The 23807-nt window shown below is 42.7% G+C and overlaps 1 protein-coding gene across 6 annotated transcripts in view; it reads right to left on the bottom strand.

Moving 5' to 3' along the window:
- DMD (dystrophin) overlaps nucleotides 1-23807 on the bottom strand; it is a 2214577-nt gene that overhangs the window by 8080 nt on the left and 2182690 nt on the right. For all 6 annotated transcript variants that reach the window (XM_027607979.2, XM_027607980.2, XM_027607981.2 and 3 more), the window contains 3 exons: nucleotides 22947-23190; nucleotides 22032-22155; nucleotides 7572-7664 (listed from right to left, as the gene is read on the bottom strand). In XM_027607979.2, coding sequence (XP_027463780.1) covers nucleotides 7572-7664; nucleotides 22032-22155; nucleotides 22947-23190 — 461 coding nt within the window. The remainder of the gene's footprint in view (nucleotides 1-7571; nucleotides 7665-22031; nucleotides 22156-22946; nucleotides 23191-23807) is intronic.

The raw sequence follows: 23807 nt of genomic DNA, 5'->3' as shown, positions 1-23807 counted from the left end.
ACTAGGGACCTCTGACCATACCTAGCATGTCTGGGGCTTGCAATTTCCTCTCATCACCAGGGCCTTCAAGTGAAATACTGGTTTTCAGACTCTGACTTGAGCAGATAAAAACAGAGCTGTGGGAGACCCTGTACAGCATCTCCTGACTGCCCCCCCCCAGGGCCCCCCATGCTCAGCGGCTGCAAGGACTAAAGCACCCCGGAACAATGCGAGGACTGCTCGTCCAGACCAAAGAAGTATGGCCCTACTATTCCAAAGCAATCTTTCACAATTCAAGTTCGGGGTCTAAAACTTCTAGGATACATTGAAAGGTTTTCTAAGTAGGACTCTCCCTCCCTCCCTCTTTTCCTTCCTTCTGAATTTTCCCAAGTGAGTCAGATTTCTTAGAAGTATAAAAACTGCAGGGGCGCCTGGGGGCTCAATTGGTTGAGCGTCTGACACTCGGTTTTGGCTCAGTTCGTGATCTCAGGGTCTCGGGGTCGAGTTCCGCGTCGGGCTCTGTGTGCAGCATGGAGTCTGCTTGGGATTCTCTCTCCCCTCTCCCTCTGCCCACCCCCTACTCTCTCTCTCTCTGAAATACATAAATCTTTTTTAAAAAGTATAAAAACTGCATGCTTGATCATATAAGCATGGTCAAGATATTCATGATGCTCCTCAAACCAGGGGAAAGAGAGAAAAAGGGGTACTGGCTCCTTAGTTGTGGGTGTTGCCAGTGGTAGGCCCATACCAGATGAAAGGAAAAAGGGGAGGGAGGAGAACATCAGTTCATTCTTAATAGCTCAGATGAATCCCAGCATGAATTACTCATCCATTCCTTTCCACTCCTTTATCAAGTCCTTTTTTCATGTTTGTTTGTTTGTGGTTACACTGTCTCATAGAATTCATTCCCTTCCCCTACAAGACTGTGAGGTCCTTGAGGCCGGGGCCCATATATCGCTTACCCATCTTCTGTGTCCCCAGTACCTCCTGTACCTCGATACTAGGGGATGCTGATGAATGCTGGTTGAATTGAATTAGTCAGGTAGCCACTAGACCACGGTCAAGAGTCCTTTGGTGTTTGCGGCAACCTGGCCTTGCCCGTTACCCTTTAAGTTGCGTGCCAAGGGCTGGTAACTTGTTCTGGCTTATGCTTTGGTCTATTTTTAAAACTTAAGAGCTTCAGGAAGGAGTGTTGTTAGAAAGCAGTATGATTTAGTTTCAGAATGTCATTAGTGGTTCCCTGAGTGATAAAGGTTACATGTCTTTATTCTACACCAAGCCGTATTCGAGCTCAGTATCCACTGGCCACTGCCAAATACGCAGCAAATGACTTGGGTTTTGTTTCGGGTACTTCTTCAGAAGCCATGTTTCACGTACAGTGGGCCTTCCAGAGCCACGTTAATCCTGATCTCTTTCAAAATCCGCCGTCATCACTTGGGTTCCGATGAGCTCACTACCACAGTACCAAAGGAAGTTCTGCTTTTTGTTTAAAGAACGTTAAACAGTATTTTCTACTGTCGCAGACTAGTTTCTGTACTGACAAAACAGAGGCTATTTTGGTTGCGCCACTTAAAAACATTCTTTACCAGTAATAAAAGCTTCAAGTGCCAGGTAAGTTTTATTTCATGAATACATTCTTTGGAAATGAGTTTCCTTCGACCTTCACTTAGGGTGTCCATCTGGCAATGTGGGTATGTTGTCAGGAAATGAATCAAGAGAAGGAAATAGGCTGGGGGAGCCCTGTGTCTGAATACAGGGCGTGGTCAGGCCTGGAGAAGTCAAGTTTCCTCAGGCAGTAGGAACTTGAGATGATTCATTATTCAGGGTTAGAATCTCAGGACATGACTGTTTTGGGCGGGGGGTGGGGGTGGGGGGTGGGGGGGTGGTAGCTGTAGCTTCTTAATCTTTGTTCACTAACTGAAAAAGTTAAGGAAGAATGAGTCCCTTTTTAGAATTTCTATGTTATCACAAGTGAAAGAAGATTCTAATGGCTATAACTTTGAAGATTGAAACATGTATGATGTCTGGTGAACACGGACATAAATACACAAGTCCATTCAAAAGCACAGTTTTGTTGAGCTGAAAGTTGATTGGCACCCAGAAGTGTATGACCGTATGGACGGAACAAGCTAGAATGAACGACAGCGTAAAGCAGGGGTCGGCAAACTTTCTGAGTAAAGGGCCAGACGGTAAACAGTTTAGGCTTTGCAAGCCACACGCTCCCTATAGCAACTGTTCAACTTTGCCACAAGCACCCCCTCCTTGGGGTGAGAAAGCAACCATCGGCAATGTGTAAATGAATGGGGGTGGCTAGGTTCTAACAAGACTTAAAAACAGGTAGTGGGCCACAGTTGGCTCCTGGGCCACAGTTTGTTGGCCCCTGGTGTAAAGGAATAACAGCTCAAAATTGATGGAAGCTGACAGGAAACAGAGTGGTTCCCGAAAGGGGACACGTGATCTTGTCTTGATGCAGTTCTTCCATAAAAGAACCACAGATAAGACTTGCATTTTAGAACATGGCACATTTTGCACTGCTGTTGGGTGGCTAATTTAGAGGCAGTTAACAGAATGTCTGTGGGCTTTATGGAGAGGGGGGGTCATATGAGAGAGGATGGCATGGATGTTGGGGAGAAAAATAATATGGCACAGGTCACTAGGTAAGACATTGTACAGACAATAGAAATAGAAAAGCACCGTTTGCTGTGTTTTGAATTGTCCTGTTGCACTAAGAGCTTATCTTGGATCTTAGTGTTCACTAATTGGTATACAGTGGCACCTGACTTTTAGAGAAGCCAATACCATACCACACTGACTATGGAAGCGTTTCTTTTGTAAATGCACATACATATGAAAATACCTTTGTCAGAATGCAAAACTATCACAGACATAGGGACAAGTCACTTAAATTGTTTATTTTAAAAATACGTTTATTACACATTCTACCCGTGTACTGTTCCTATAGAATAAGGGTGGAGATTTAGAAAGTGCCTTATAGTAGAAAATGACTTTTATTACAGTGGAATTCAACTTTTACATATGTTTATAGACAGAGGGACACATTACTGGTAGATAAATAGATTAGAAATTGGCTAATGTTCTGTGTTTAATATATAGTGAGCCACTGAAATCCCTCAAGTGGTTGCAGATAACTTTGTCTAGAGATTAATCAGGAAAGGTATCAGATAAAGCTAAACACACGCACATTCATGCCTTGAACACCCCGCAATTTATCGGGGCTATTATGCAGGACAGTGTTGGCTAGCAGTTTTTCACTAGAGGGAGGAGCACGCAACCCCTTTATTAATTTGGATAACAGTTTAGCAAGGCCAGCGAGATAAGATCAGGGGTTTATTTTAACTTGCCGAATGGCCATGAATAAGGCGCTTCTGGCTTCCAGGGGCTTGGGAGTGAAAATGCAAGGGGAAGATTAGCTGATACCTTAGGACTTGAGCCTGAAGTCAAGACTGGCAAAGGGTAACAAAAAAGTTGTACATTTAAAATGCAAAACTTCCCTATTGATACACTTTACATGTGTGAAAAGCATAATATTTTATTTAAAAAGTCTTTTCCTCTGTGGGCAATTATCTAGCAGAGTTAAGTAAACCATGAGGTGGTATTTAATAGCACATTTCCACTAAATGTCAGACCTCTGGCTCTGACATCTGTTTTGAGTTACGCAAACAGCTGTCCGAAACAGCTGTAGCAACTGTGAACTTCATTCTTTCTAACACAGCAATGGGAACATGGGCGGCAGACTTAGATTAAAAGCACGATGTCCGCTGAGATATTAGGAAGGTCTTGGCAGAAACAACTTCCATGGTGGAACTTTTAAAAAAATGTAATTTTTTAAAAAAGATGTGCACCTGGGCAAGGAAAACCGAGATCAGTCAGATCCGTATTTTTTTAAACCACTGGATCTGAAAATCAACTAAGTGGGTTGCAACTGGCATTTTATTTTTAAATAAATAAAATAGAGAAACAGTGTGAGTTAATTGGAGATAGGAAGTGTTGGTTCACGAATCTTTTGTTTCTGATCTTTGTATGTGTATGTGACTAGACACATGTGTGGCGTACATACATGGTGGGTATATACATGTGTGTGTATACACAGACACACACACAATGTATTTTATATCCTTAATCCAGTTTGAGATGTAAAATGTTTCTCCTGGCATGGATAATGGTCAAAAGGTCAAAAGCCACAGTTTGGGTCCTCAGAAATGCTAAAAGGACCTTTCAGGGCCCTTCCTTTTTGGATGGTCTGTAAGCCTAAGATGTTTGGGACTCAAAATTTTCTGTTTAATATCAACCTAACATACCTCCCGATTGGTAAGATGCTCCCACTAAACCCTACCATCTATATATTTTTCATTCTATTTTTACAACGATGAGACTTTTTATCCATTTGAATTTGAGGAGAAAAGGGTGATTTAGAATTGTGATTGTGATTGTGATTTAGAATTAAGAAATATATATTAGGTCTTAATCCCCTTTGAGGTCACAGAGCTCCTAAAACCTTTGGAATTTCTTGTGAAAAGAGGCAGCAAGGTATCTTTTGTAATGTTAATGAGGCAAGTCTTGGAAAACGCATAGGCACACTTAGGAGCTGGGTGCCAGGGGAGCCAACTGTGGGTTTAGAGGGTTGGAACTTTGAGCCCTACCCCCATGACCTCAGGAGACAGAAAGGGGGGCTGGAGACTGAGTGTAATCACCAATGGCCAATGATTTAATCAATCACACCCATGTCAACGAGGCCTCCCGAAAAACCCAAAAGGACTGGGCAGGGAGAGCTTCCAGGTTGGTGAAGACATGGATGTGCTGGGAGGGCAGCACACCTGGAGGGAGCATGGCAGGCAGCTCCGCACCCTCCCCCGCCCTTACCTTGCCCTACATATCTCTTCTATCTGGCTGTTCCTGAGTTCTATCCTTTCAGAGTACAGGGTGATCTGGTAAGGAAAACATTTCTGAGTTCTGTGAGCTGCTGTAGCAAAGTGATTGAACTGAAGAAAGGGGGTCGTTGGAACCTTTAAGTCTTTAGCATGGGGGTCAGGAGCCCAGGCAATAAACTGGTCTTGCAACTGGTCTCTGAAGTAAAGTGGGGGCGGTCTTGGGGGACTGAGCCCTCAAGCTGTGGACTCTGATACTCTCTCCAGGTAGACGGGTGTCTGGAAATGAGTTGGATTCTAGGGCACCCAGCTGGTGTCGGAATTGCTTGGTGCTGTGGGAAAAGCTCCCACACATTGGAATTGGGTGCAGAATAGTAAAGGCCCAATTTTAAGGCCTAATTTGTCAGGAAGTAGTTTAAACAAAAAAAGAAAAAAAAGTGTCAAGGTAATAGCATCACAGAAAAGAATAGCCAGATCCTGATTGTTTTCCTCAGGAAAATAAATTGTCAGTAGTAGGCTGAAGAAGTAGGAACTCAGTTAATGGAATTGGTCAGACAAAGCCTCCTTATCCCCTATTTGAGAACTCAAATTAGCACTCAGGGGAAGGTATGCTTCCGTAAGTGTGGATTTAGTAAATACTATCCAGGTGGCCTGAAGTTCCCCAAGTTTCCATATAAGTAAATCAACATCACACAAGTGAATTTAACATCAGAGATGCTAACTGCCAAACATATCAGCAGTCTCCTTCTCCTCTTCTAGGTGGCTTCTTCCATACCCATGTGGTATCCAGCTTCAGGGACTATAAGGGGGATGCAGGGGGAGGGCGCAAAGACCTTTCCCCTAAAGATAATGAGGATGGGTCACGAGCAGAGTCACGAGCCGTGCTGTAGCTTCTTATGCGCTATACTCTAGTTGTTCAGATGGGAAAGAAAAGAAAAGCAAAGCCCAGGGTGTCAACATGGCAGCCACTAACTTCTCACAGAGCAGGCACACAAGCTTGTGTGTGAAGGCGCTGGGATGAGATATCCATCTGTGACCTTCAAGGGATAGGCTGGGGCCACTGGAACTATGTGCTACATGGGGGGCCCAAAGTTCTAGCTGTGTCATCTTGAAGAAGACCCTTGCTGTGCCTAAGGTGAACCCCTCCTATTTAGGTCAAAGGGTGCTTCTGAGATTCACTCATGTCCTAGCCCTGTCCAGTACAGCAACAATACTATACTGTAGTGGGAACTCTGGAAATCTACATCCTCAGTTGACCATAAGCCCCTTGAAGGCAAGGAATCGGGCCGTCCTTGTTTGCATCCCTAAGCCTCCACTAGTACCATAGTAGGCGCTCGTAGAAGCTGACAGGAGAAAGGGGAGAGCATCTGATATCTGTCCAACCAGCACGTGGTCTTCTCCTGAACCATGGCATCCGGGTAGAGAAGACAGCCGAGAGAGTCGTGATGGAGACTGAGGGTGGCAGGTGGGGGACGTGGGGGTGGAGGGAAGACAGAGAAGGTTCTTAGGTGTTAAAATCAACACATCAGAGGCACTCAGCAGTGAAAACATGGCTGGTGCAGACATTTAAAATTAGCTTCCCTGATGGTTCCTTAGCAACGCTCTAGGAGAACGGTACTGCTTTTAATGAGCACCACACAGTGTTTGCTCATACATCAAGCAGCTCGGAAACGGCCGTTGTTAGCTGACACGGAACAGAAAGATAGGAAAAACCCATGACTCCCGACAGCCTCCTCATTGCTCTTATGGAGAGGAACAAATAGCCAGACTCTTGGCCGCCCTTCCCTCTGGGGCTGCCCATGAGGGGTGCCAGTTACTGGCCACAAAGACTTGTGTTCTCCCCTTTGGCTTGTCTAGGTTTTCCCTCCATTTGCTTATAGGCGGCTGCTGCCGTTCTTTTTATTCACTCAAGGCAGGTGGGTTAGTGACTCTGTTTTATGTCAGAGCAATAAATGAACATAAATATTCCAAAGTGCTAACAATGGGAGCGAAACCTCCTTGGATGAACTAAGACATGTGAAGCTCATACTGGCTAGTGGGGTAAAATGCTGCTTTTATATGAGGGGAAAAATACACACGGGCAAAGGTATGGCGGGCAATAAGGGCATTCATATTACTAATGTCTTTCTTTGCAAAGATCGTATTCCATCTATGGCAGTGAAACCAACAACAACAGACTAGTATATAAAGATTTAATTGTACCTATATTTAAATAATGGGGTAAGATACAATTTTTAAATATCAAGGGCAGCAGAAGTCCAAGTCCCCACCACCACCGTATACTAGACACGTTCTAGATTTCACTGTATCGTGTGGTGTGTGTGTGTCCCAGGCAAAGGTGCCATCAGGGCATGAAGTTCTTTGTCTCTCAAAGTCACAGCATCATTGCTCTTAAGTAAAACCGATCTCATAATTAACTCTTCAGACTAATGCACAAAGGTAGTAAAGGTATACAATAATATTCTTCCTTCTAGAGGCATCTAAATTCTATAGGTATCTGAATTCAACGAGAATCCCAAACCAGTCAATTTGGTCATCCAAAACAGAACTGAGCCCTGAAAGATACCCGCTTCCCACAACGATCCCCACGTGGCACTCTGTCAGCACGTGCTCATTTAAACACGGAAAATACACAGGCTAGTTGGGTGTGGAAACGGGAGGCCTCATTCCAGTAGGCTTGAGTTACTTGCACATCATGGAGCTTACCTCTGGAACTAGGGAAGGAGTTGTTGAGTTGTTCCATCACTTCCTCTAACCCTGCGCTTGTGTCCTGGGGAGGACTGAGCAGGTCTTCCTCACCTTAACGAAAGCAAGCACAAACAATGGCACGTTACGCTTAAGGAAAACGGAGAGAAACTAGAGGAAAAAGCCCACGATCACATTTAAAAAGTCATTATAAATTCATTTCCACTTGCTCGGAAATAGCACAAATAAAATTAACCCATCAAGGCTGAATAATTAGGGAATGACTACTTCACGGGAAGAAGAATTCCATGCAGGGATTGATTTATGCCCTTGTCTTTGAAGAAAACGGTGTCTCTCTCCAGAAGTTAAGATAAAGTTGACGTAAGTTTCTTATGCCCCGTTAGTAGACGTGAACCGTTTTTCCCTTGTAATAAAAAAAACCGATTAGAAACTTCCAGTGTGTCTCGTCAACACAAAAGGAAGTGAGTATGTGACATTTTGCCCTCACTTGATGAAGGTACGGAAGGAGTGGCAACCACAGAGGTGTTTTCCCCACTCTTTCCTTTGACATTTAACCACAAATACAAACAAAACTCAAGTACCTTTGAAGTCTAATGGGATAGGTAAAGATTAAGTTTCAAAGGACTGTGGATATGGGGGATTCTGTGGAGGAAGGTTCCTTTCCTCTTTGTTACATGGGGCGACTTCATCATCATCATGTTTTTGGAGGCTTATCAAGGGGAAACTTTTTTCTTCATGATTGAGAAACTCTTTATGTGAGGGCAGAAGGAGGTTTTGGACAAAAAGGAATTCAGGGAGGGATGGTCCTCCTCTGGGAGTGGGAGTCCACTTGTAGATTCTGTTGATCTGTGTGTCTCTACTGATGAAGGATGTGTTACAGACACACCTCAAACAGCATTTGCAGTAAGGGACAAATTTCTTCACTGGAAACAAAAGTACTTTGAAGGTCTCTGGAAACTAATTTTTTATAATATTAACTTCCAGCTCTATTTGTTCAGTACATTGTCACTTCTGTCGAAAACAAGACCTTGCTTTGGCAAATCAACAGTAATGAAAATGCTTAAGGACAACCTCAGGTTCACATCTGACTTGGAAATGACTGGGCAGCCAGTGATTTAATGACTTAAGTATGCTTGTCATGTCCTTTCATCGGTGCCACTTGGATTTTCATCTGTGATTATAGTCCTGCATTTATTAATAAGTTCTCATCTTTGTTTTTAAAAGTGTAAGCTAAAGGAATCCTTGATGTGACGTTCACCACTAAGACAAAAATCGCATCCGAGGTGGAGAGAAGGCTGAATGTCATCATTACAGTGGAGGGCTTACGGACCTAGGATAGACAGAAAACCTCTCCGTCTTTGAGTCTCATGGTAACATACCACAGAAAACCTCTTTCAAATACTAAGGACAAGAAATAAGTGCTGAAAAGTTAAGATCACAAGATAGAAAAAGAAGTTGCGGTATCTACCTACCAATCCACACACACACACACGACTTGCTTCTATTTATGCCTCTAGAAATGAAAACATGAAATAGAGCATCTTTAGTTTTTTCCTGTGAGTTTAAAGCACCGTTATCTGGTGAGGTTGGAATGAATGAAATATTGCCAGGAGGAACAGAATCCTGACAACTGCAGGGATGATTATAGCTCCTTGTTCCATTACGGATGCAAATTTTGCCAAGTTGTGGAACATGAGGCATTTTTAATGGCAGTAAGTCTGCTTTAGCAATAGTATGCCTTACAGAATAAATCAGAACCAACAGAGACATTCATGAGCAACCATGTTAAAATTTCTGACAGTTTAATTACATCATACTGGAGCTCTAGGAACTGAATTGTAGTGTGTTAAGATTCAAACACAGTTCAGTGATGGGACTGGCATTCCTCTACCTGAATTATTTCAAGGATCAAACTTGAAAGCATAAACTTAATGATATCAACCAAGTTCATCTTTACAGACAATCTATCATCTGTAAGTCTCACAAGGTCCACGAGTGTGACCCACGTATATATAGGGGAGAACAGCAAATGCCAAGACTCTGAGAGGGGAGTGTGACTGGCTTGCTCAAACACCAAGAAGGTGAGTGTAGACAAAACGGAGTGGCCAAGTATTGGGGAGAGTATGCATCCGTCATGCAGGAATTGGGACCAGGTCATGTGACCTGCTTTGGCCAATGGAACGTTAGCAGATAGAGGGAGAGGTTTGTAACGTCCTTAGGTGGTTTGGCTTGTCTTCTTGTGCCTAGGTGCTAAAAGGAGCACATTGCCCAGACAGCCTGCTGATCCAAGAAGGATGAGGTAGGCGGAAGAGACCTAACCCAACCCACAACCTGGAGTCAAGCCTAGATGAGCTGCAGCAGAATTCCAGCCAACCAAGACATGCGTAAATGAGAAATATGTAACTGGAGAATTTTGTAATTATTTTGTCACACGGCAATAGGTGACCGATACATTCTGTTGTAAGACGTCAAACCAGAAAGAAACCAATATTTATGGGTTTTCTAATCATATACTGATGTGTAGCTACAACAGGCAACCCAGCAATGTATTTAACTCTAATAATACCTGTGCCCACAAGTTCACCGCCCCCAGAAAAAAAAAAAAAACCTATTTATTTAACAAGAAAATATTCAGTCCCAATTGTACACACTAGGAATTTGGCCAGCCCTTATTCCTACTTCACCAATTCACTGCCTGCTCGAATAGCAAATTGCTAATGGTCAAGGGATTTCATACTTAATTAATGACAGTACTTTAATGTTAATCCTTCAATGAGATTCTACTCCAAGGTGATTGCCACAAACATGCCCCCCAGAAATCCTTTTTGAATCATAACCATAGCTTCCACAGCTTGTCTGAAGTTGGTCCAACGAAATGATGGAAACATTTAAAAAAAATGAATAAGACAGGATCAAGTTAAAAGAGTACCCTGATGTAGCATAACATGAGATGCTGCTCAGTGAAGAAAAAAGAAGTGAGATGACACCATTTCATCTGAGAAAAAAAGAAATGGAGTGGTTTGCTGTGGGCAAGATATTCTTTAAAGTCTTCTGAAACTCACCGTGGTTTTAGGCTTACTTGAAGCGATGATATCCTATCTGACTCAATTCCCATTCCGAGACTGAAATGATAATGGTTCTACTTGCTTAAAAAGGGACTTCAGGGGCACCTGGGTGGCTCAGTCGGTTAGGTGTCCGACTCTTGATTGCAGTTCAGGTCGTGATGTCAGGGTCGTGAGATCGAGCCCTGTGTCGGGCTCTGTGCCGGGCATAGAGCCTGCTTGAGATTCTCTTTCCCTCTGCTCCCCACCCCCAATCATGTGCTATCTCTCTCTCTTAAAAAACAAACAAACAAACAAACAGACTTGAGCCAGAACCAATGTAGCGTATGCTAAAAAGACCCCCAAATCCTTATTCTTGTGATTTTGCTGACACCTAAGCAAACTACTTTTCTCTTTATGAAATAGGAGCTATGTATTAAAAAATTATTTTCTCTGCAAAGGGGGGCTGTAAATATAAGCAACTATGCCCATTATTTTTCTTTGGATTACTAATCTAAATCATATTGTCTTGAATCAGTTTCCAAAATGATGTATGATTACCTTATTACTTCTATTTTTCCTGCCCTTCTCCAGTTTTTCAAAAGAAAAATAATGTATCCAGTATTTGATATGTGGCTTTAATCACTTTTAAAAATTATGCTTCAGGGCAGCTGGTCTCAATTTGACATAAAATTGCTTTGTGTACAAAGTTTTTAAATATATTTTGGTATCCAATGATGATGCTGATGGTTGGCTGGCCAGTGTTGAAGGATGGTGAAAGATACTGAAATTAGTAGCCAATATTCTTTTACATTTATTTTTATTGGCATACAACATTCTATTAGTTTTAGGTGTGCAACATAATGATTTGAAATATGCACATATTGCAAACTGATGACTACAATAAGTGTAGTTAACATTCACCACCAAAATAGCTGTGTATTTTTTTAGCCACTTTGAAATATACAATACAGTACTGTTAACTATAGTCTCCATGCTGTACATTACCTCCCCCAAATTACTTACAAATGGAAGTTTCTACCTTTTGACCAACTTCACCCATTTTGCCCACCCCCTGCCTATGGCCACCGCTAATCTGGTTCTCTGTATCTGAGTTTCCTTTTTTTTTTTTTTTTTAAGAGTTCACATATAAGTGAGATCATGTGTTTATTGTTCTCTAACTTAGCATCATGCCCTCAAGGTCCATCCATGTTGTCACAAATGGCAGGATTTTATTCTCTTTGATGGCTTAATATTTCATTGAATATGTACATCACATTTTCTTTATCCATTTCTGTCACTGGGCACTAAGGTTGATGCCATGTCTTGGCTATTATAAATAATGCTGCAGTAAACATGGGGGTGCAGATATCTTTTTGAGATAGTGGTTATGCTTCCCTCAGATAAGTACCAGAACTGGAATGGCTGGATCATGTGGTACTTTAACTTTTAATGTTCTGAGGAGCCTCCATACTGTTTTCCATAGTGGCTGCACCAATTTCTAGTCCTTCAATAATGCCCAGGGGTCCCCTTTTCTCCACATTCTCACCAACCCCTTTTATCTCTTGTCTTTTTGATACTAGCCGTTCTAACAGGCGTGAGGTGAAATCTCATTGTGGTTTGGATTTGCATTTCCCTGACGATTTAGTGATGTTGAGTGCTTTTTCATGTACCTCTTGGCCATCTGTTTGAGATCAGGAAGCATGTGCCTTTTGGACATAAACACTGTAAAATGTCTATTCAGCTCTTCTATTTTAAAATCAGATTTTTTTTTTTCTATTGAGTTACAGGAGTTCACATATTTCGGGTAATACTCTCTTACCACAGGATTTACAAATGTTTTCGGTTTAATGGAGTCTTACTTGTTTATTTTTGTGTGCGTTTCCTTTGCTTTTGCTGTTAAATCTAAGAAGTCATTGCTGAGATGGATGGCAAGGAGTTTACCCCCTATTTGTCTTCTAAGAATTTTACGGTTTCAGGTTCTATGTTCAAGTCTTTAATCCATCTTGAGTTTTGTATATGGTATAAGATAGTGGTGTTGTTTCATCCTTTTGCATGTGGATAGCTAGTTTTCCCAACATCATTCATTGAAAAGACTACCCTTTCCCCACTTTGTATTCTTGGCTCCTCTGTTGTAAATAAATTGATTATATATGCATGGGTTTATTTCTGGGCTTTTTACTCTGTTCCGTTGATGTTTCTGTTTTTAATTGTCAATACCACATTTTTTGGACTAGTGTGGCTTTGTGATACAGTTTGAGATCAGGAAGCATGATGCCTCCAGCTTTGTTCTTCTTTCTCAAGATTGCTTTGGCTACTGGGGGTCTTCTTTGGTTCCAGACCCGTTTTAGGAATGTTTGTTCTCTTTCTGTGAAAAATGCCATTGGAATTTTGATAAGGATTGCATTAACTCTGTAGATTGCTTCGGGTAGGATGGGCATTTTAACAGTATTCTTCTAATCCGTGAGCACAAAATATCTTTGCATTTTTTAGCATCTTCTTCAAATTCTTTTATCAATGTCTGATAGTTTTCACCGTACAGGTCTTCCACTGTCTTAATTTAATGTATTCCCAGGTATTTTCTTTCTTTTTGATGTAAATGAGATTGTTGTTTTAATTTCTCTTTCTCATAGTTCGTTATTAAAGAAACAGCAGATTTCTGTATATTGATTTTGTATCCTGCAACTTTACTGAATTCATTTATTCGAACAGTTTTTTGGTGGAGTCTACAGGGTTTTCTGTATATGAAACACTTCATCTGTAAATTGAATTTTTCTTCTTTATGATTTGGAAGCCTTGTATTTCTTTTTGTTATGGGATTGTTTTGGCTAGGATTTCCAATACTATGTCGAATCGAAGTGGTTCAGAGTGGGCATGCTTGTCTTGTTCCCGATTTTAGAAGAACAGCTTTCGGTTTTCACTGTGGAATATGATGTTAGCTGTGGGCATGTTATATATGGCCTCTATGATGTTGATGTATGTTCCCTCTGTGCCCACTTTCTGATAGTTTTTATCATGGATGAATATGGAATTTTGTCAAATGCTTTTTCTTCCTCTACTGAGATGATTATATATGATTTTCATCCTTTATTGTGTTGATGATTTGCAGATGTTGTCCATTAACTTTGGACTCTTTCTAGTTCCTTGAGCTGAGAGTTGAGACTTTCCTTGTGTCTTGATGTAGGTATTTATTGCAATGAACTCCCTCTTTGAACTGCTTTTGCTGGGTTCCATAACTTTTGGTTACGTTGTTTCCACTTGCATTTGTCTCAAGGTATTTTTTTTATTTCTCTCTTTTTGATCCACTGGTTGTTCAGAAGGATATTGTTTAATCACCCATTTGCGGATTTTCCTATTTTCTTGTAACGGATTTCTAGTTTCAGACCATTGTGGTCAGAAAAGATGCTTGATTTCAGTTTTTTCAAACTTACTAAGACTTGTTTGATGGTCTCTAACATATGATCTTTCCCTGGAGAAATGTCCCAGTTGTGCTTTAGAATGTGTTCTCTGTTTTTGGATAGAATGTTTATATAATCTGTCATATCTTTCTGGTCTAATGTGTCATTTAAGTCCAGTGTTTTTCTACTGATTTTCTGTCTATATGATCTACCCATTACTGAAAAGTGGGATGTTGAAGTCCTCTACTATTATTACTGTTAATTTCTCCCTCTAGATCTGTTAATATTTGCTTTATGTATTTTGGTGCCCCCCATGCTGGGTGCATAAATATGTACAAATGTCCTATCTTCTTGTTGGACTGACCCCATATCATTATGTAGCGCCTTTTGTTGTTTCTTACTACAGTCTTTGTTGTAAAGTCTATTGTGTCTGATGTAAGTGTAGCCACCCCAGCTTCTAGTTTCATTTCCATGGACTATCTTTCTCTATCCCTTTACTCTCAGTCTGCATGTGTGCTTACGTGTAAAGTGAGTCTCTCAGAGGCAGCATACAGATGGGTGTTCTTAAAGGTTCTCTGAGTATAGGTTAAAGACACACACTACCCCATCAGTTTCAGGTGTACAACATAGCCGCCAATCTTCTCTGTACCTTATGTGCTGCTCATCGCAACTGTGGCTACCATCTGTCATCATCCAATGCTATTCTCTCATTGACTTTGTTCCCTGTGCTCTGCCTTTTATTCCCATGACTTACTCATCCCATCACTGGAAGCTTGTTACTTCCTGTTACCCCTATCCCTCTCCCCTCTGGCAACCCTCAGTTCTCTGTATTGATAAATCCGACTCTGCTTTTTTGTTTGTTCATTTATTGTGCTTTTAAGGTTCCACATAGGCGTGAAATCATCAGGTATTGGTCTTTCTCAGTCCGCCTTATTTCAGTTGGCATATGGCGCTGTAGGTCCTGGACAGGGCTTGTTTTTTTTTAATCCATTTAGTCACTCTAGGTCTTTTGATTGGAGACTATATTCTATTTTCATTTAAAGTAATTTTGCATAGGTATGCCCGTATTTTCAAAATTGTTTTTCTGGCTATTCTGTATTTCCTTTGTTCCTTTTTTTTCTCTTGTTCTCTTCCTCCGTGGTTTGATGATTTTCTGTAGTTGTATGCCACGACTTCTTTTTCTCTGTTGTGTGTCTCCTACAAGTTGTTGTTCTGTGGTCACCATGAGGCTTACGTAAAATCTATTTGTAACAGTCTATTGAAAGTTGATAACTCAGTTTTGAATGCATTCTAAAGCTCTACATTTTTACTCCCCTCTCAACATTTTATGTTTTGGATGTCACAACTGGTATCTTTTTATCTAGTGCATCCATTAACGAATTATTATGGTCATTTTTACTACTTTTGTCTTTTAACCTTCCTACGAAATTTCCAAGTGGCTAATCCACCTCCATCACAACGTTATTCCGAATGTAATGATATGGTTACCTTTACCAAGGAGATTTATCTTTTCATATGTTTTCCTGTTACTAAATTAGTATCCTTTCATTCAGCTTCAAGAAGCCCCTTTGGGGGTGCGTGGGAGGCACAATCAGTTAAGTGTCTGACTCTTGGTTTCAGCTCAGATCATGATCTCAGGGTCGTGGGATCAAGCCCCATGTCAGGCTGGGCCCTCAGCATGGAGTCTGCTCCAGACTCTCCCTCTGCCCAGGCCGCTTGCTCACTCTCTCTTTCTAAAACAAATAAATCCTAGAAGTCCCTTTGACTTCTCTTGTGAGACGCTCCTAGTGGTACTGAACTCCTTCAGCTTGTCTGGAAAATGTTTTCTATCTTTCCTTCGCTTCTGAAGGACAACTTTGCCAGACAGAGTATTTTGGGTGGCAGTTTTTTTCTTTCAACACTTCGACTATATCATCCAGCTCCATTCTGACCTGCAAAGTAGGTGTTCAAAAATCTGCTGCTGGTTTTATATGGGCTGCTTTGAGGATTCTCTCCCTTGTCTGTATCTTTTGAAAATTTAATTCTAATGAGTCCTGGCGTGGGTCTCTTTAAATCTTATTTGGAACTCTCTGGGCTCCTGGATCTGGATGTCTGTTTCCTTCTTCAAGTTAGGAAAGTTTTCTCACCCTTTTGTTCTCTCTCTGCTCCTGTGAAATCCCTATAATGTGAATATTTGTCAGCTTGAGAGTATCCTAATAATTCTCTTAGGCCATTTTTGGTCTTTGTTCTTTTTGCTCTTCTGGTGGATGGAGTCTTCTGTCCTGTCTTCGAAGCTTCTCATGCAGTCTCTTACTGAACCCCTCTCATGTAGTTCCCAGTTCAATTGCTGTGTTCTTCCGCTTCACGGTTTCTATTGGGTACTTATGTGCACTGTTCTCCAGACCTCGACGAGCATCTTTATGACCATTGTTTTGAACTCTTTATCAGGTAAATCACTTCTCTCCATTTCACGAGCTTTTTTTTGCGATGAAAAAAAATTTTTTTTTGCTATTTTTTAAAATAATTCTTTTGTTATGTTAGTCACCATACAGTACATCATTAGTTTTTGATGTAGTGTTCCATGATTCAGTGTTTGCATGTAACACCCAGTGCTCCATGCACGTCTTTTTTGACATTTTATGTTGTTCTTTGATTTGGAACATAGCCCATTTCATTTTCTTTGACATTGTGTTGGCTTCTATGCACTGGATAAAACAGCCACCTCTCCCAGTCTTGGATGGATTTAAAAATCTTGTAGGAGATGAACCTTATCTTTCAACCCTGCCCTAGTTCTTGGTCGTCTCTCACACATTTGCAATCGTCCTGGCAGCCTTCTTGGTTCTTAGTGGCACCCAGTATTTGAGGGCATGCCAAGACCTGTCAGTGTCCCAGAGGGGAGGATCTCAGCCAGCAGCTTCTAAAGTGTGGAGCTATACTTTCTTCAGGGACAGACGAGGAGATGGGAGTTGGGGGTTTGTTCCCTCCTGGGTGATGGCCATTTACATTCTTCTGTTTGCTGCCATCACCCTGAACCTGTGAACCCAAGCTCTGCTGGCCCCTAGAGCCAGACGATCAAGCTCTGTGTTTACTGGATGGCAGCCACGAAAACCAGAGCATCAGATACGTGCACATTCTCCTTTCCAAGAGCTAGCACATGACCTGCAGGGAGGCAGGAAGATGGCACCCACCAGCCTCCGCAGTCTCTGCAGAGTATTTCAAGTGGTCCCTAAATGTGTATTAAATCAGAAGCCTACACCTCAGGCCGAAGCTTTTACCAGGAACAAACAGGCCTCTTCCAAGGAAGAGTGGGCGCATTTCAGTGTGCTGCCTCTGAGCTGAGCCGTGGAGGGTTAGCCATAGGGAGTCCTTGTGAGTCCTTTAAGTACTGTCTCTTCGTTCACTATAACCTTGTGGATCTCTTGGACTCACGCCCTGTTGAATTGAAAGCCAGATGTTTTGGAGGCTCACTCCTCAGGAAGAAGCTGAAAGTTGTGAGCTCCTTCCCGGTTGTGTGTCGCCACACCAGGGGGGTTATGGTGGCACTGCGTCTCAGCCTCTCCTACCTGTTTCATTGTGGGGTGTCCCCTTGCCATGTTTGCCTGATAGGTGTAGGCGTCACTGAGCTACTTTCTGACTTTCTTTCCGAGGCACTTGTTCTGTATGTAGCTGTAGATTTGCTGTGTCTGTGGGAGGCGGCAATTTCAGGACCCGGTTCTCTTGCCATCTTTAACCAGAACCTCCCCGGTAAACTTCTTAAGTGTGTGGATTGTTGGCGTGTGTACACGGGGATGTGTTGGGCTTGCTTAGTAAAACATTCCTTTCGCAAGCACTGTACTGAATGTTTGTTTCTTGCATAGACAGGGCTCAAGTGCTAGGGAGAAGAAGGAAATGCTACTAACTAACTACAAAAACAGAATAGATTATGAGATCTAATGAGGATGAAATTCCCTGAAAAGAAAGGATGGTATATTTGGGGCTAAAGGAAACACTGTCCACAGGTGAGCGCGACAGCGGGCTCTGTGTGGATGAGCACCGGCCCTGCCGATGGAGGGAGAGATCGCGTTCAGAGGCTGCAGAGGAAGGGGGAGTTCAGCTGATCATTGGCAGAAGCTGTGAAGTGTTTTGCTCTGTTTATGAGAACAGACTGACCTTGATGCTTGGTGGTAGCTGGGCTTGGCTAAAGAAGGTAGAGAAAGGGTGTATTTTGGGAGTGACGAATCTATCTAGTACCTTGTTTGTGGTCATATCAGGGGTGTACGCATATGTCCAAGATCGTACTTCAAGAAAGTAAAAAAAAAAAAAAAGGGTGGTAAAGGACTATCTTTGTGTAGGTTGGAAAATTAGACGATGTTCTGGAAGCTGACCAGGATTTAAGACTGGGTTACATTTTTATCCCAAAGACACTCAGGAGAGGGGCCTGGCAGTCTTGAGGAAAGCCTTGAGTGATGCCGTGAGAAGGGATACATCACTGCTGTGGTAATGGGGTGTAAAATATTTTACTTGAAGCCAAGCGTGAGGGACAGCCTACAGAGCAAGTTGCTCTGAACCTCTTCTAAAATGTCAGTGCTATGAAAAATGTAGAGAGGCTGGGGACGTGTTCTAGATCACGGGAGACTAAAAAGAAAGAACTAAATGCAAAATGTGACCCTTCGCTGAGCCGTATAGAATATTACTGGCAGAACTGGGGGTATTTCAACTTACTTAAATTACGTCTAGCAGTGTTGTATCAGCGTTAATTTCCTGAGTGTGATCGTTCTTTTGTGGTTATGTAAGAGGGCATCTTTCACCTCAGAAGATACACATTGAAGTATTTAAGGTTGAAGCGTCATTATATATGGAATGTAATCATTAAATGGGTCAGTTAAACTCTGCACATACCTAATATGCACATAAAGTATAAATGTGGCAGACTGTTCAATTAACTCCAATTCTGCCACAGTTTGAAATTATTCTAAAGCAGCCAGGGAATCTCTTAACGTTTTTAAGGAGAAGTGAGTGGGAAGAAGGGTCGGGGTCATCAGAGGTGAGGAGTTGCTGGTAAAGCTCCTGTATACATAGCTCACGAAAGCCAAACTTGGTGAATTTGCTTGTCTTTTCCGATAGAATGTAAGCTTCATGACACTGTCCCAGTTAAAAAAAAAAAAAACGTATAGCAACATACATATGGTACGTAGAGATGCACAGTGAGAAGTATCTCATGGTTTGAGGAAGCACTCCAACTCCTGAGGTAGCACCCACTCTTGCTTTTAAAAGAAGTCATTTTAAAGAATGCAGTTCTCTGTCCACACTATGGTTCTGTAAATCCCAGCCTTATCAAAGCACAAGGATACACACTTAAATACCTGTGTGTGTGTCCTTCAAGAAGATCGCTGTTCCCCCCCCCCCCCACTGACAGGAAGTTGACTTACACAGTTGGAAAAAAGATCACCTTTGGATTTAGTCTTTTCTTTCAGAGAACAAATGTTGCCAATCCATTTTCTACTAGCCACTTAGCTGAACTCACCCAAACAGAGCACTTCTCTCCTTGTTTTCTGTTCTGCCATGTGCTGTGACTTGAGTGCTTTCTTGGGCCAGTGTTGGCAGGCCTACATAATGACTGCTTCTCAGCACCCGGGGCCGTGAATCTCACTTGTTAAAATAGGCAATGCAGTTTCACATGCTTTGCTTGCTTCAAAGGAAGGTACAAAAACTGTTGTTTTTGGAGTTTACAGACTTTGAAGAGGCATACGTTTTTTTCCTATGCCAAACTCTCATTTTCAGTCAGCGGTCCAGTAGTTCTATTCAGATCGCACAGTGGGGAGAGAATCTGAGGCGAACACTGCCCCCAATCACTGAGCTGTGATAAAGCCAGGAAAGCCACTTCACCCACATTCTGTTCCTTCACGAAACAACTGAAGCCTGGCTTTCCTGCAAGGTTTGACTTCTCTGGAGGAACACAGGACCCTGCCCAGTGCCTGAGGTTCTTGAAGTTCATCGTTCAGCCCCCTCATCCACCTCCCTCAGTGTCTTTCTCCATTCCTCAGAACCTGCCTACCATCTGATGAGCCCAACCAACCTGGTCTCCTCAAGCCCACGAAAAGCCCCCTCTCAGTGGTCCCCATGAATGTCCAACTTTGAAATTTTCCTGACCATGGTCCCTTGAGTCTTCCTTTGGGTCCATCACTTTACCTCTCTATATGCTACTGTCATGGAACACCTTAGGTACAAAATGAATTTGTCAACACACCATGATATCAGAGCTTTGAGGGTGAGGAATCAAGGAGACCCAGGCCTCTCCCTTTCTGTGAGGTAAGATCTAGAGAGTCAAGTATAACCAGTTTAGGATCCAGGGAAAAGGAAACATAAAAGATGGGATTCCTCATGCTGGGCCTTAGGACAGGAGGAAGGGCGTGCCTAGGTGTCCAACTCTTGGTTTTGGCTCAGGTCGCATTCTCCTGGGTTGTGGGATCAAGCTCTGTGCTCAACGGGGAGTCTGCCTCTCTGCCCCATGTGTGTGCGCTCTAAAATAAATCTTTTTTTTTTAAAGATTTTTTACTTATTTGACAGAGCACAGCAGTGGGAGAGGGAGAAACAGACACCCCCCCCCCAACCCCCGGCTGAGCAGGGAGCCCGATGCAGGACTTGATCCCAGGACCCTGAGATCATGACCTGAGCCACCCAGGCGCCCTTTAAAAAAAAGAGAGAGGAGGAGAAATGAGGGGGATGATAAACCCAGTATTTGCGGCCTTCACAAAAGCTCCCCCGAATGTCTAAGTCTAGCATGGCAGGAAAAGCCAATAAGCAGATGGCTGGTGACATTCTATTATCATTTATGCCTCACGCCCTCCAGCTTTCTGAGAACCTGGTCCTTGGCAAAGAACACTGTGGAAGAATAACACTAGACCATTTCCTCGACAAACTCATCTTTCACTTAAGTCCTCATTGTGACTAAGTAATGTTCCAAAAGTGTCTTAACTGATCTTGACATGATCCAACGAGCTGTCACTTCTTTTCATTCCCATTGAGCCCTTTCCTGCATTGGACCTGTTGCCCACATCTGCCTTCTACCTGCTCTCCCCTCCTTCACTACCCCCTTACTCAAAGGGAGGTCTTTCTCAAGACACGGGATCGAAACACCTTTGTTCTACGTTTCTCCTCTCATACCCTTCAGCTACCACTTCTGTGGAGCGCACTGTCGCCTCCCCAGCCTGCCCTTTCACACCAGTCACAGACCTGTGCTTTTGCTTCTTTCCGCACACGACTCAGACCTGCCAGTTTCTCAAAAATAGTATGTACCCAGTCAAAAGGATCACAATCTCCTTCCAACCCCATCATTTCCAGGCAAGCCCCCAGCCCTAGGTACTCGGTTTGCAAATAGTAGTCTCCCAGTCTTCTAGCAAGCCTACACTATGAACTCCCAGAACTGGGCCTCTGTGTTGGCCTCGTATAGGTATAGGTGGAAAGATGGGTTACTTTGCGCCAGAAACAGCTGCCGGGATACCTCTTTGGCAACATTTCTTACCAGGTGTATATGATTTTCAGTGGCTCCCCAACTCCGACCAAAATGAGTCCAACACCTTTGCTCAACATTCTGGTCAACGTGACCCCAACCTTCCTCTGTGGCATTACTTCCCTCCCTCTACCCTGGCCCTTCTGCTTGGACCCCATTTCTCTACTGACATGGACTGTTGGCTTGTTTCTGCCCAGGGCCCAAGGTCTTCATCTCTACCTCTCCACTTCACACTCTTCCTTCTTCAAAGAGTGCCGGGTTCCTACTTCACCCTTCAAAACCGTTCCCAAACACCCATTCATCGTAAAGCCTTCTCTGTTCTCCAAAATGAATGAAATTTGACTACCACACTGCCTTGTTCTGAGTAACTGAATGGCCGGCCCCTTGAGGGGGTTTGGACCATATGACTCATCTTTGCACCCCGAAGACATTTACGACCGTGGCTTGTATAGAGTAGGCGACTTAGCTGATGATGTGAACCTCTGAGCAAACAGTTCACCATTTCCAGACCTTAAGAGAAAACAAAATCCATGAGCGGCTGAGAGACGCTTACCCATGGATTCTGAAGTCTGACTGCCGACCACCCGGAGCAGCATAGGCTGACTGCTGTCTGACCTCTGAAGAGAGGTGGAAGGAGAAGACACCGTGGTACCATTCACCTTGGCCTCTGCCTGGGGCTAAGGTAGCCAAAAGAAAACAGGATTAGTTTTCAGGATAAACACTCAAATAACTGTACAAATATAAAAGGGTTACTCATAGGACTCAGAAATTAGAACCTTTTCCAATAAGAAACCTCCCAAATGTCGCTGTTGATAAGCTCCATGGAGCTTGTCTTTGTACCTGAATTGTGCCTGCCTTACACATTTGAAAAGAAATTGCAGCCATGATGGAACAAGATATATAAAATCATTAGACCAAATAACTGAAAGATTTAGAAGGTCACTTGAGAATGGTAAAACCCTGTGAGACCACAGCAGCGTAGGAGAGAATTCATACTTTCGTAAAGCATGAAGTAACAGGATGGAGAGAACATAGCTCAAACTTTAAAATTCCCAGAAAGTCAGGGCCTACTACAATGCACTATCTTGCTAGGTTTTCACTGGAGGCTGAAACAATTATGTTTTAGGAATTAGAAAAAAAAATGGAAAGGTCTACCAGGAAATAAGACAAATTTCTCACTTTTAGGAGACCAGGGGAAACCTTGCAGAATTTTTTTCCCCAAGGTGAATTTTAAATGGCTCAAATAAAAAAAAAAAAATTTATAGGCAACAATCTTGAACAAACATAAAAAAGATACACTAGCTTTCCTCCTCGTCGTCTTTCCCTTGAGAGCCAGCTGTTTGCTCGGCACATCCTAAGTCCTCAACAAATCCATACTGGTCACAATTCTACAATGGACTCGGAGTTCTCTAAGAGAAGAGAAAGGAATCTCGGTCGATATCCCAGGTGAGAGAGATGTGGGTCTCACTTGCTCCAGCAGCTGCCTGAGCCTATGTAACTGTGACTCCAGCTGTTTGTTGTGATCTTCCAGGATTTGCATCCTGGCTTCCAGGCGGCCTTTGTGTTGACGCAGTAGCTTGGCCTCAGCAATGAGCTCAGCGTCCCGGGGACTTTGGGGAGAAGTGGGCATCATTTCAGGCGGGGACGGCAGTGGGGACAGGCCTTTATGTTCATGCTGCTGCTTGAGACGATCGTATTCTGCTTGCAGATTTCTGTTGGCATCACAGAAAGTGGAGAAAGAAAAAAAAACCCAGAAAGTTGAAAATCATCATCAGATTTCATATAAAATGGCAGAGAGAGACATCTGACCACCACCACACACAATAGCAAGCAAAAGAGAGGTACTTAATGAATGGTTTTCATGATGACGATCCTCGCAATGCTTAAGAAACAAAAGAACATCGGAAGAGTCGGCTTGGTGTGTGAGGGGATATGCTTTTCAACCTCTTATCTTATGAGCGCCACATTCAGATGAGCAAGCAGCAATGGGTTCATTTTACAACCCTTTCCTTATAATGTCATGAGATTACAAATTTTTATACCTCTGTCAACACCGGTTTGCTTAAAAAAAAAAAAAATTCCCACATTCGCAACAGCAATGGAGAACAGCTGAGCAGCAACGTAACCATGAACCCACCACACTGTTTCAATAAATGAGACATTTGCCGTGTTTTCTTCAAAAAGTTTTTGGAGATAAAGCTGCAGCTTTCCTATGTACTCTCCTCGATACCCTAGCAGACCCTTCTCCCCCATTGCCCCCCCCCAAAGGAGATAATGCCATTCTGAATTCAATGTCTACCATTACCACAAATGTATGCACAAAGATTAG

Source organism: Zalophus californianus, chromosome X (assembly GCF_009762305.2).
Source record: "Zalophus californianus isolate mZalCal1 chromosome X, mZalCal1.pri.v2, whole genome shotgun sequence".
NCBI lineage: Eukaryota > Metazoa > Chordata > Mammalia > Carnivora > Otariidae > Zalophus > Zalophus californianus.
The sequence above is the reverse complement of the archived record's forward strand: the minus strand, read 5'-3'. Positions and strand labels throughout refer to the sequence as shown.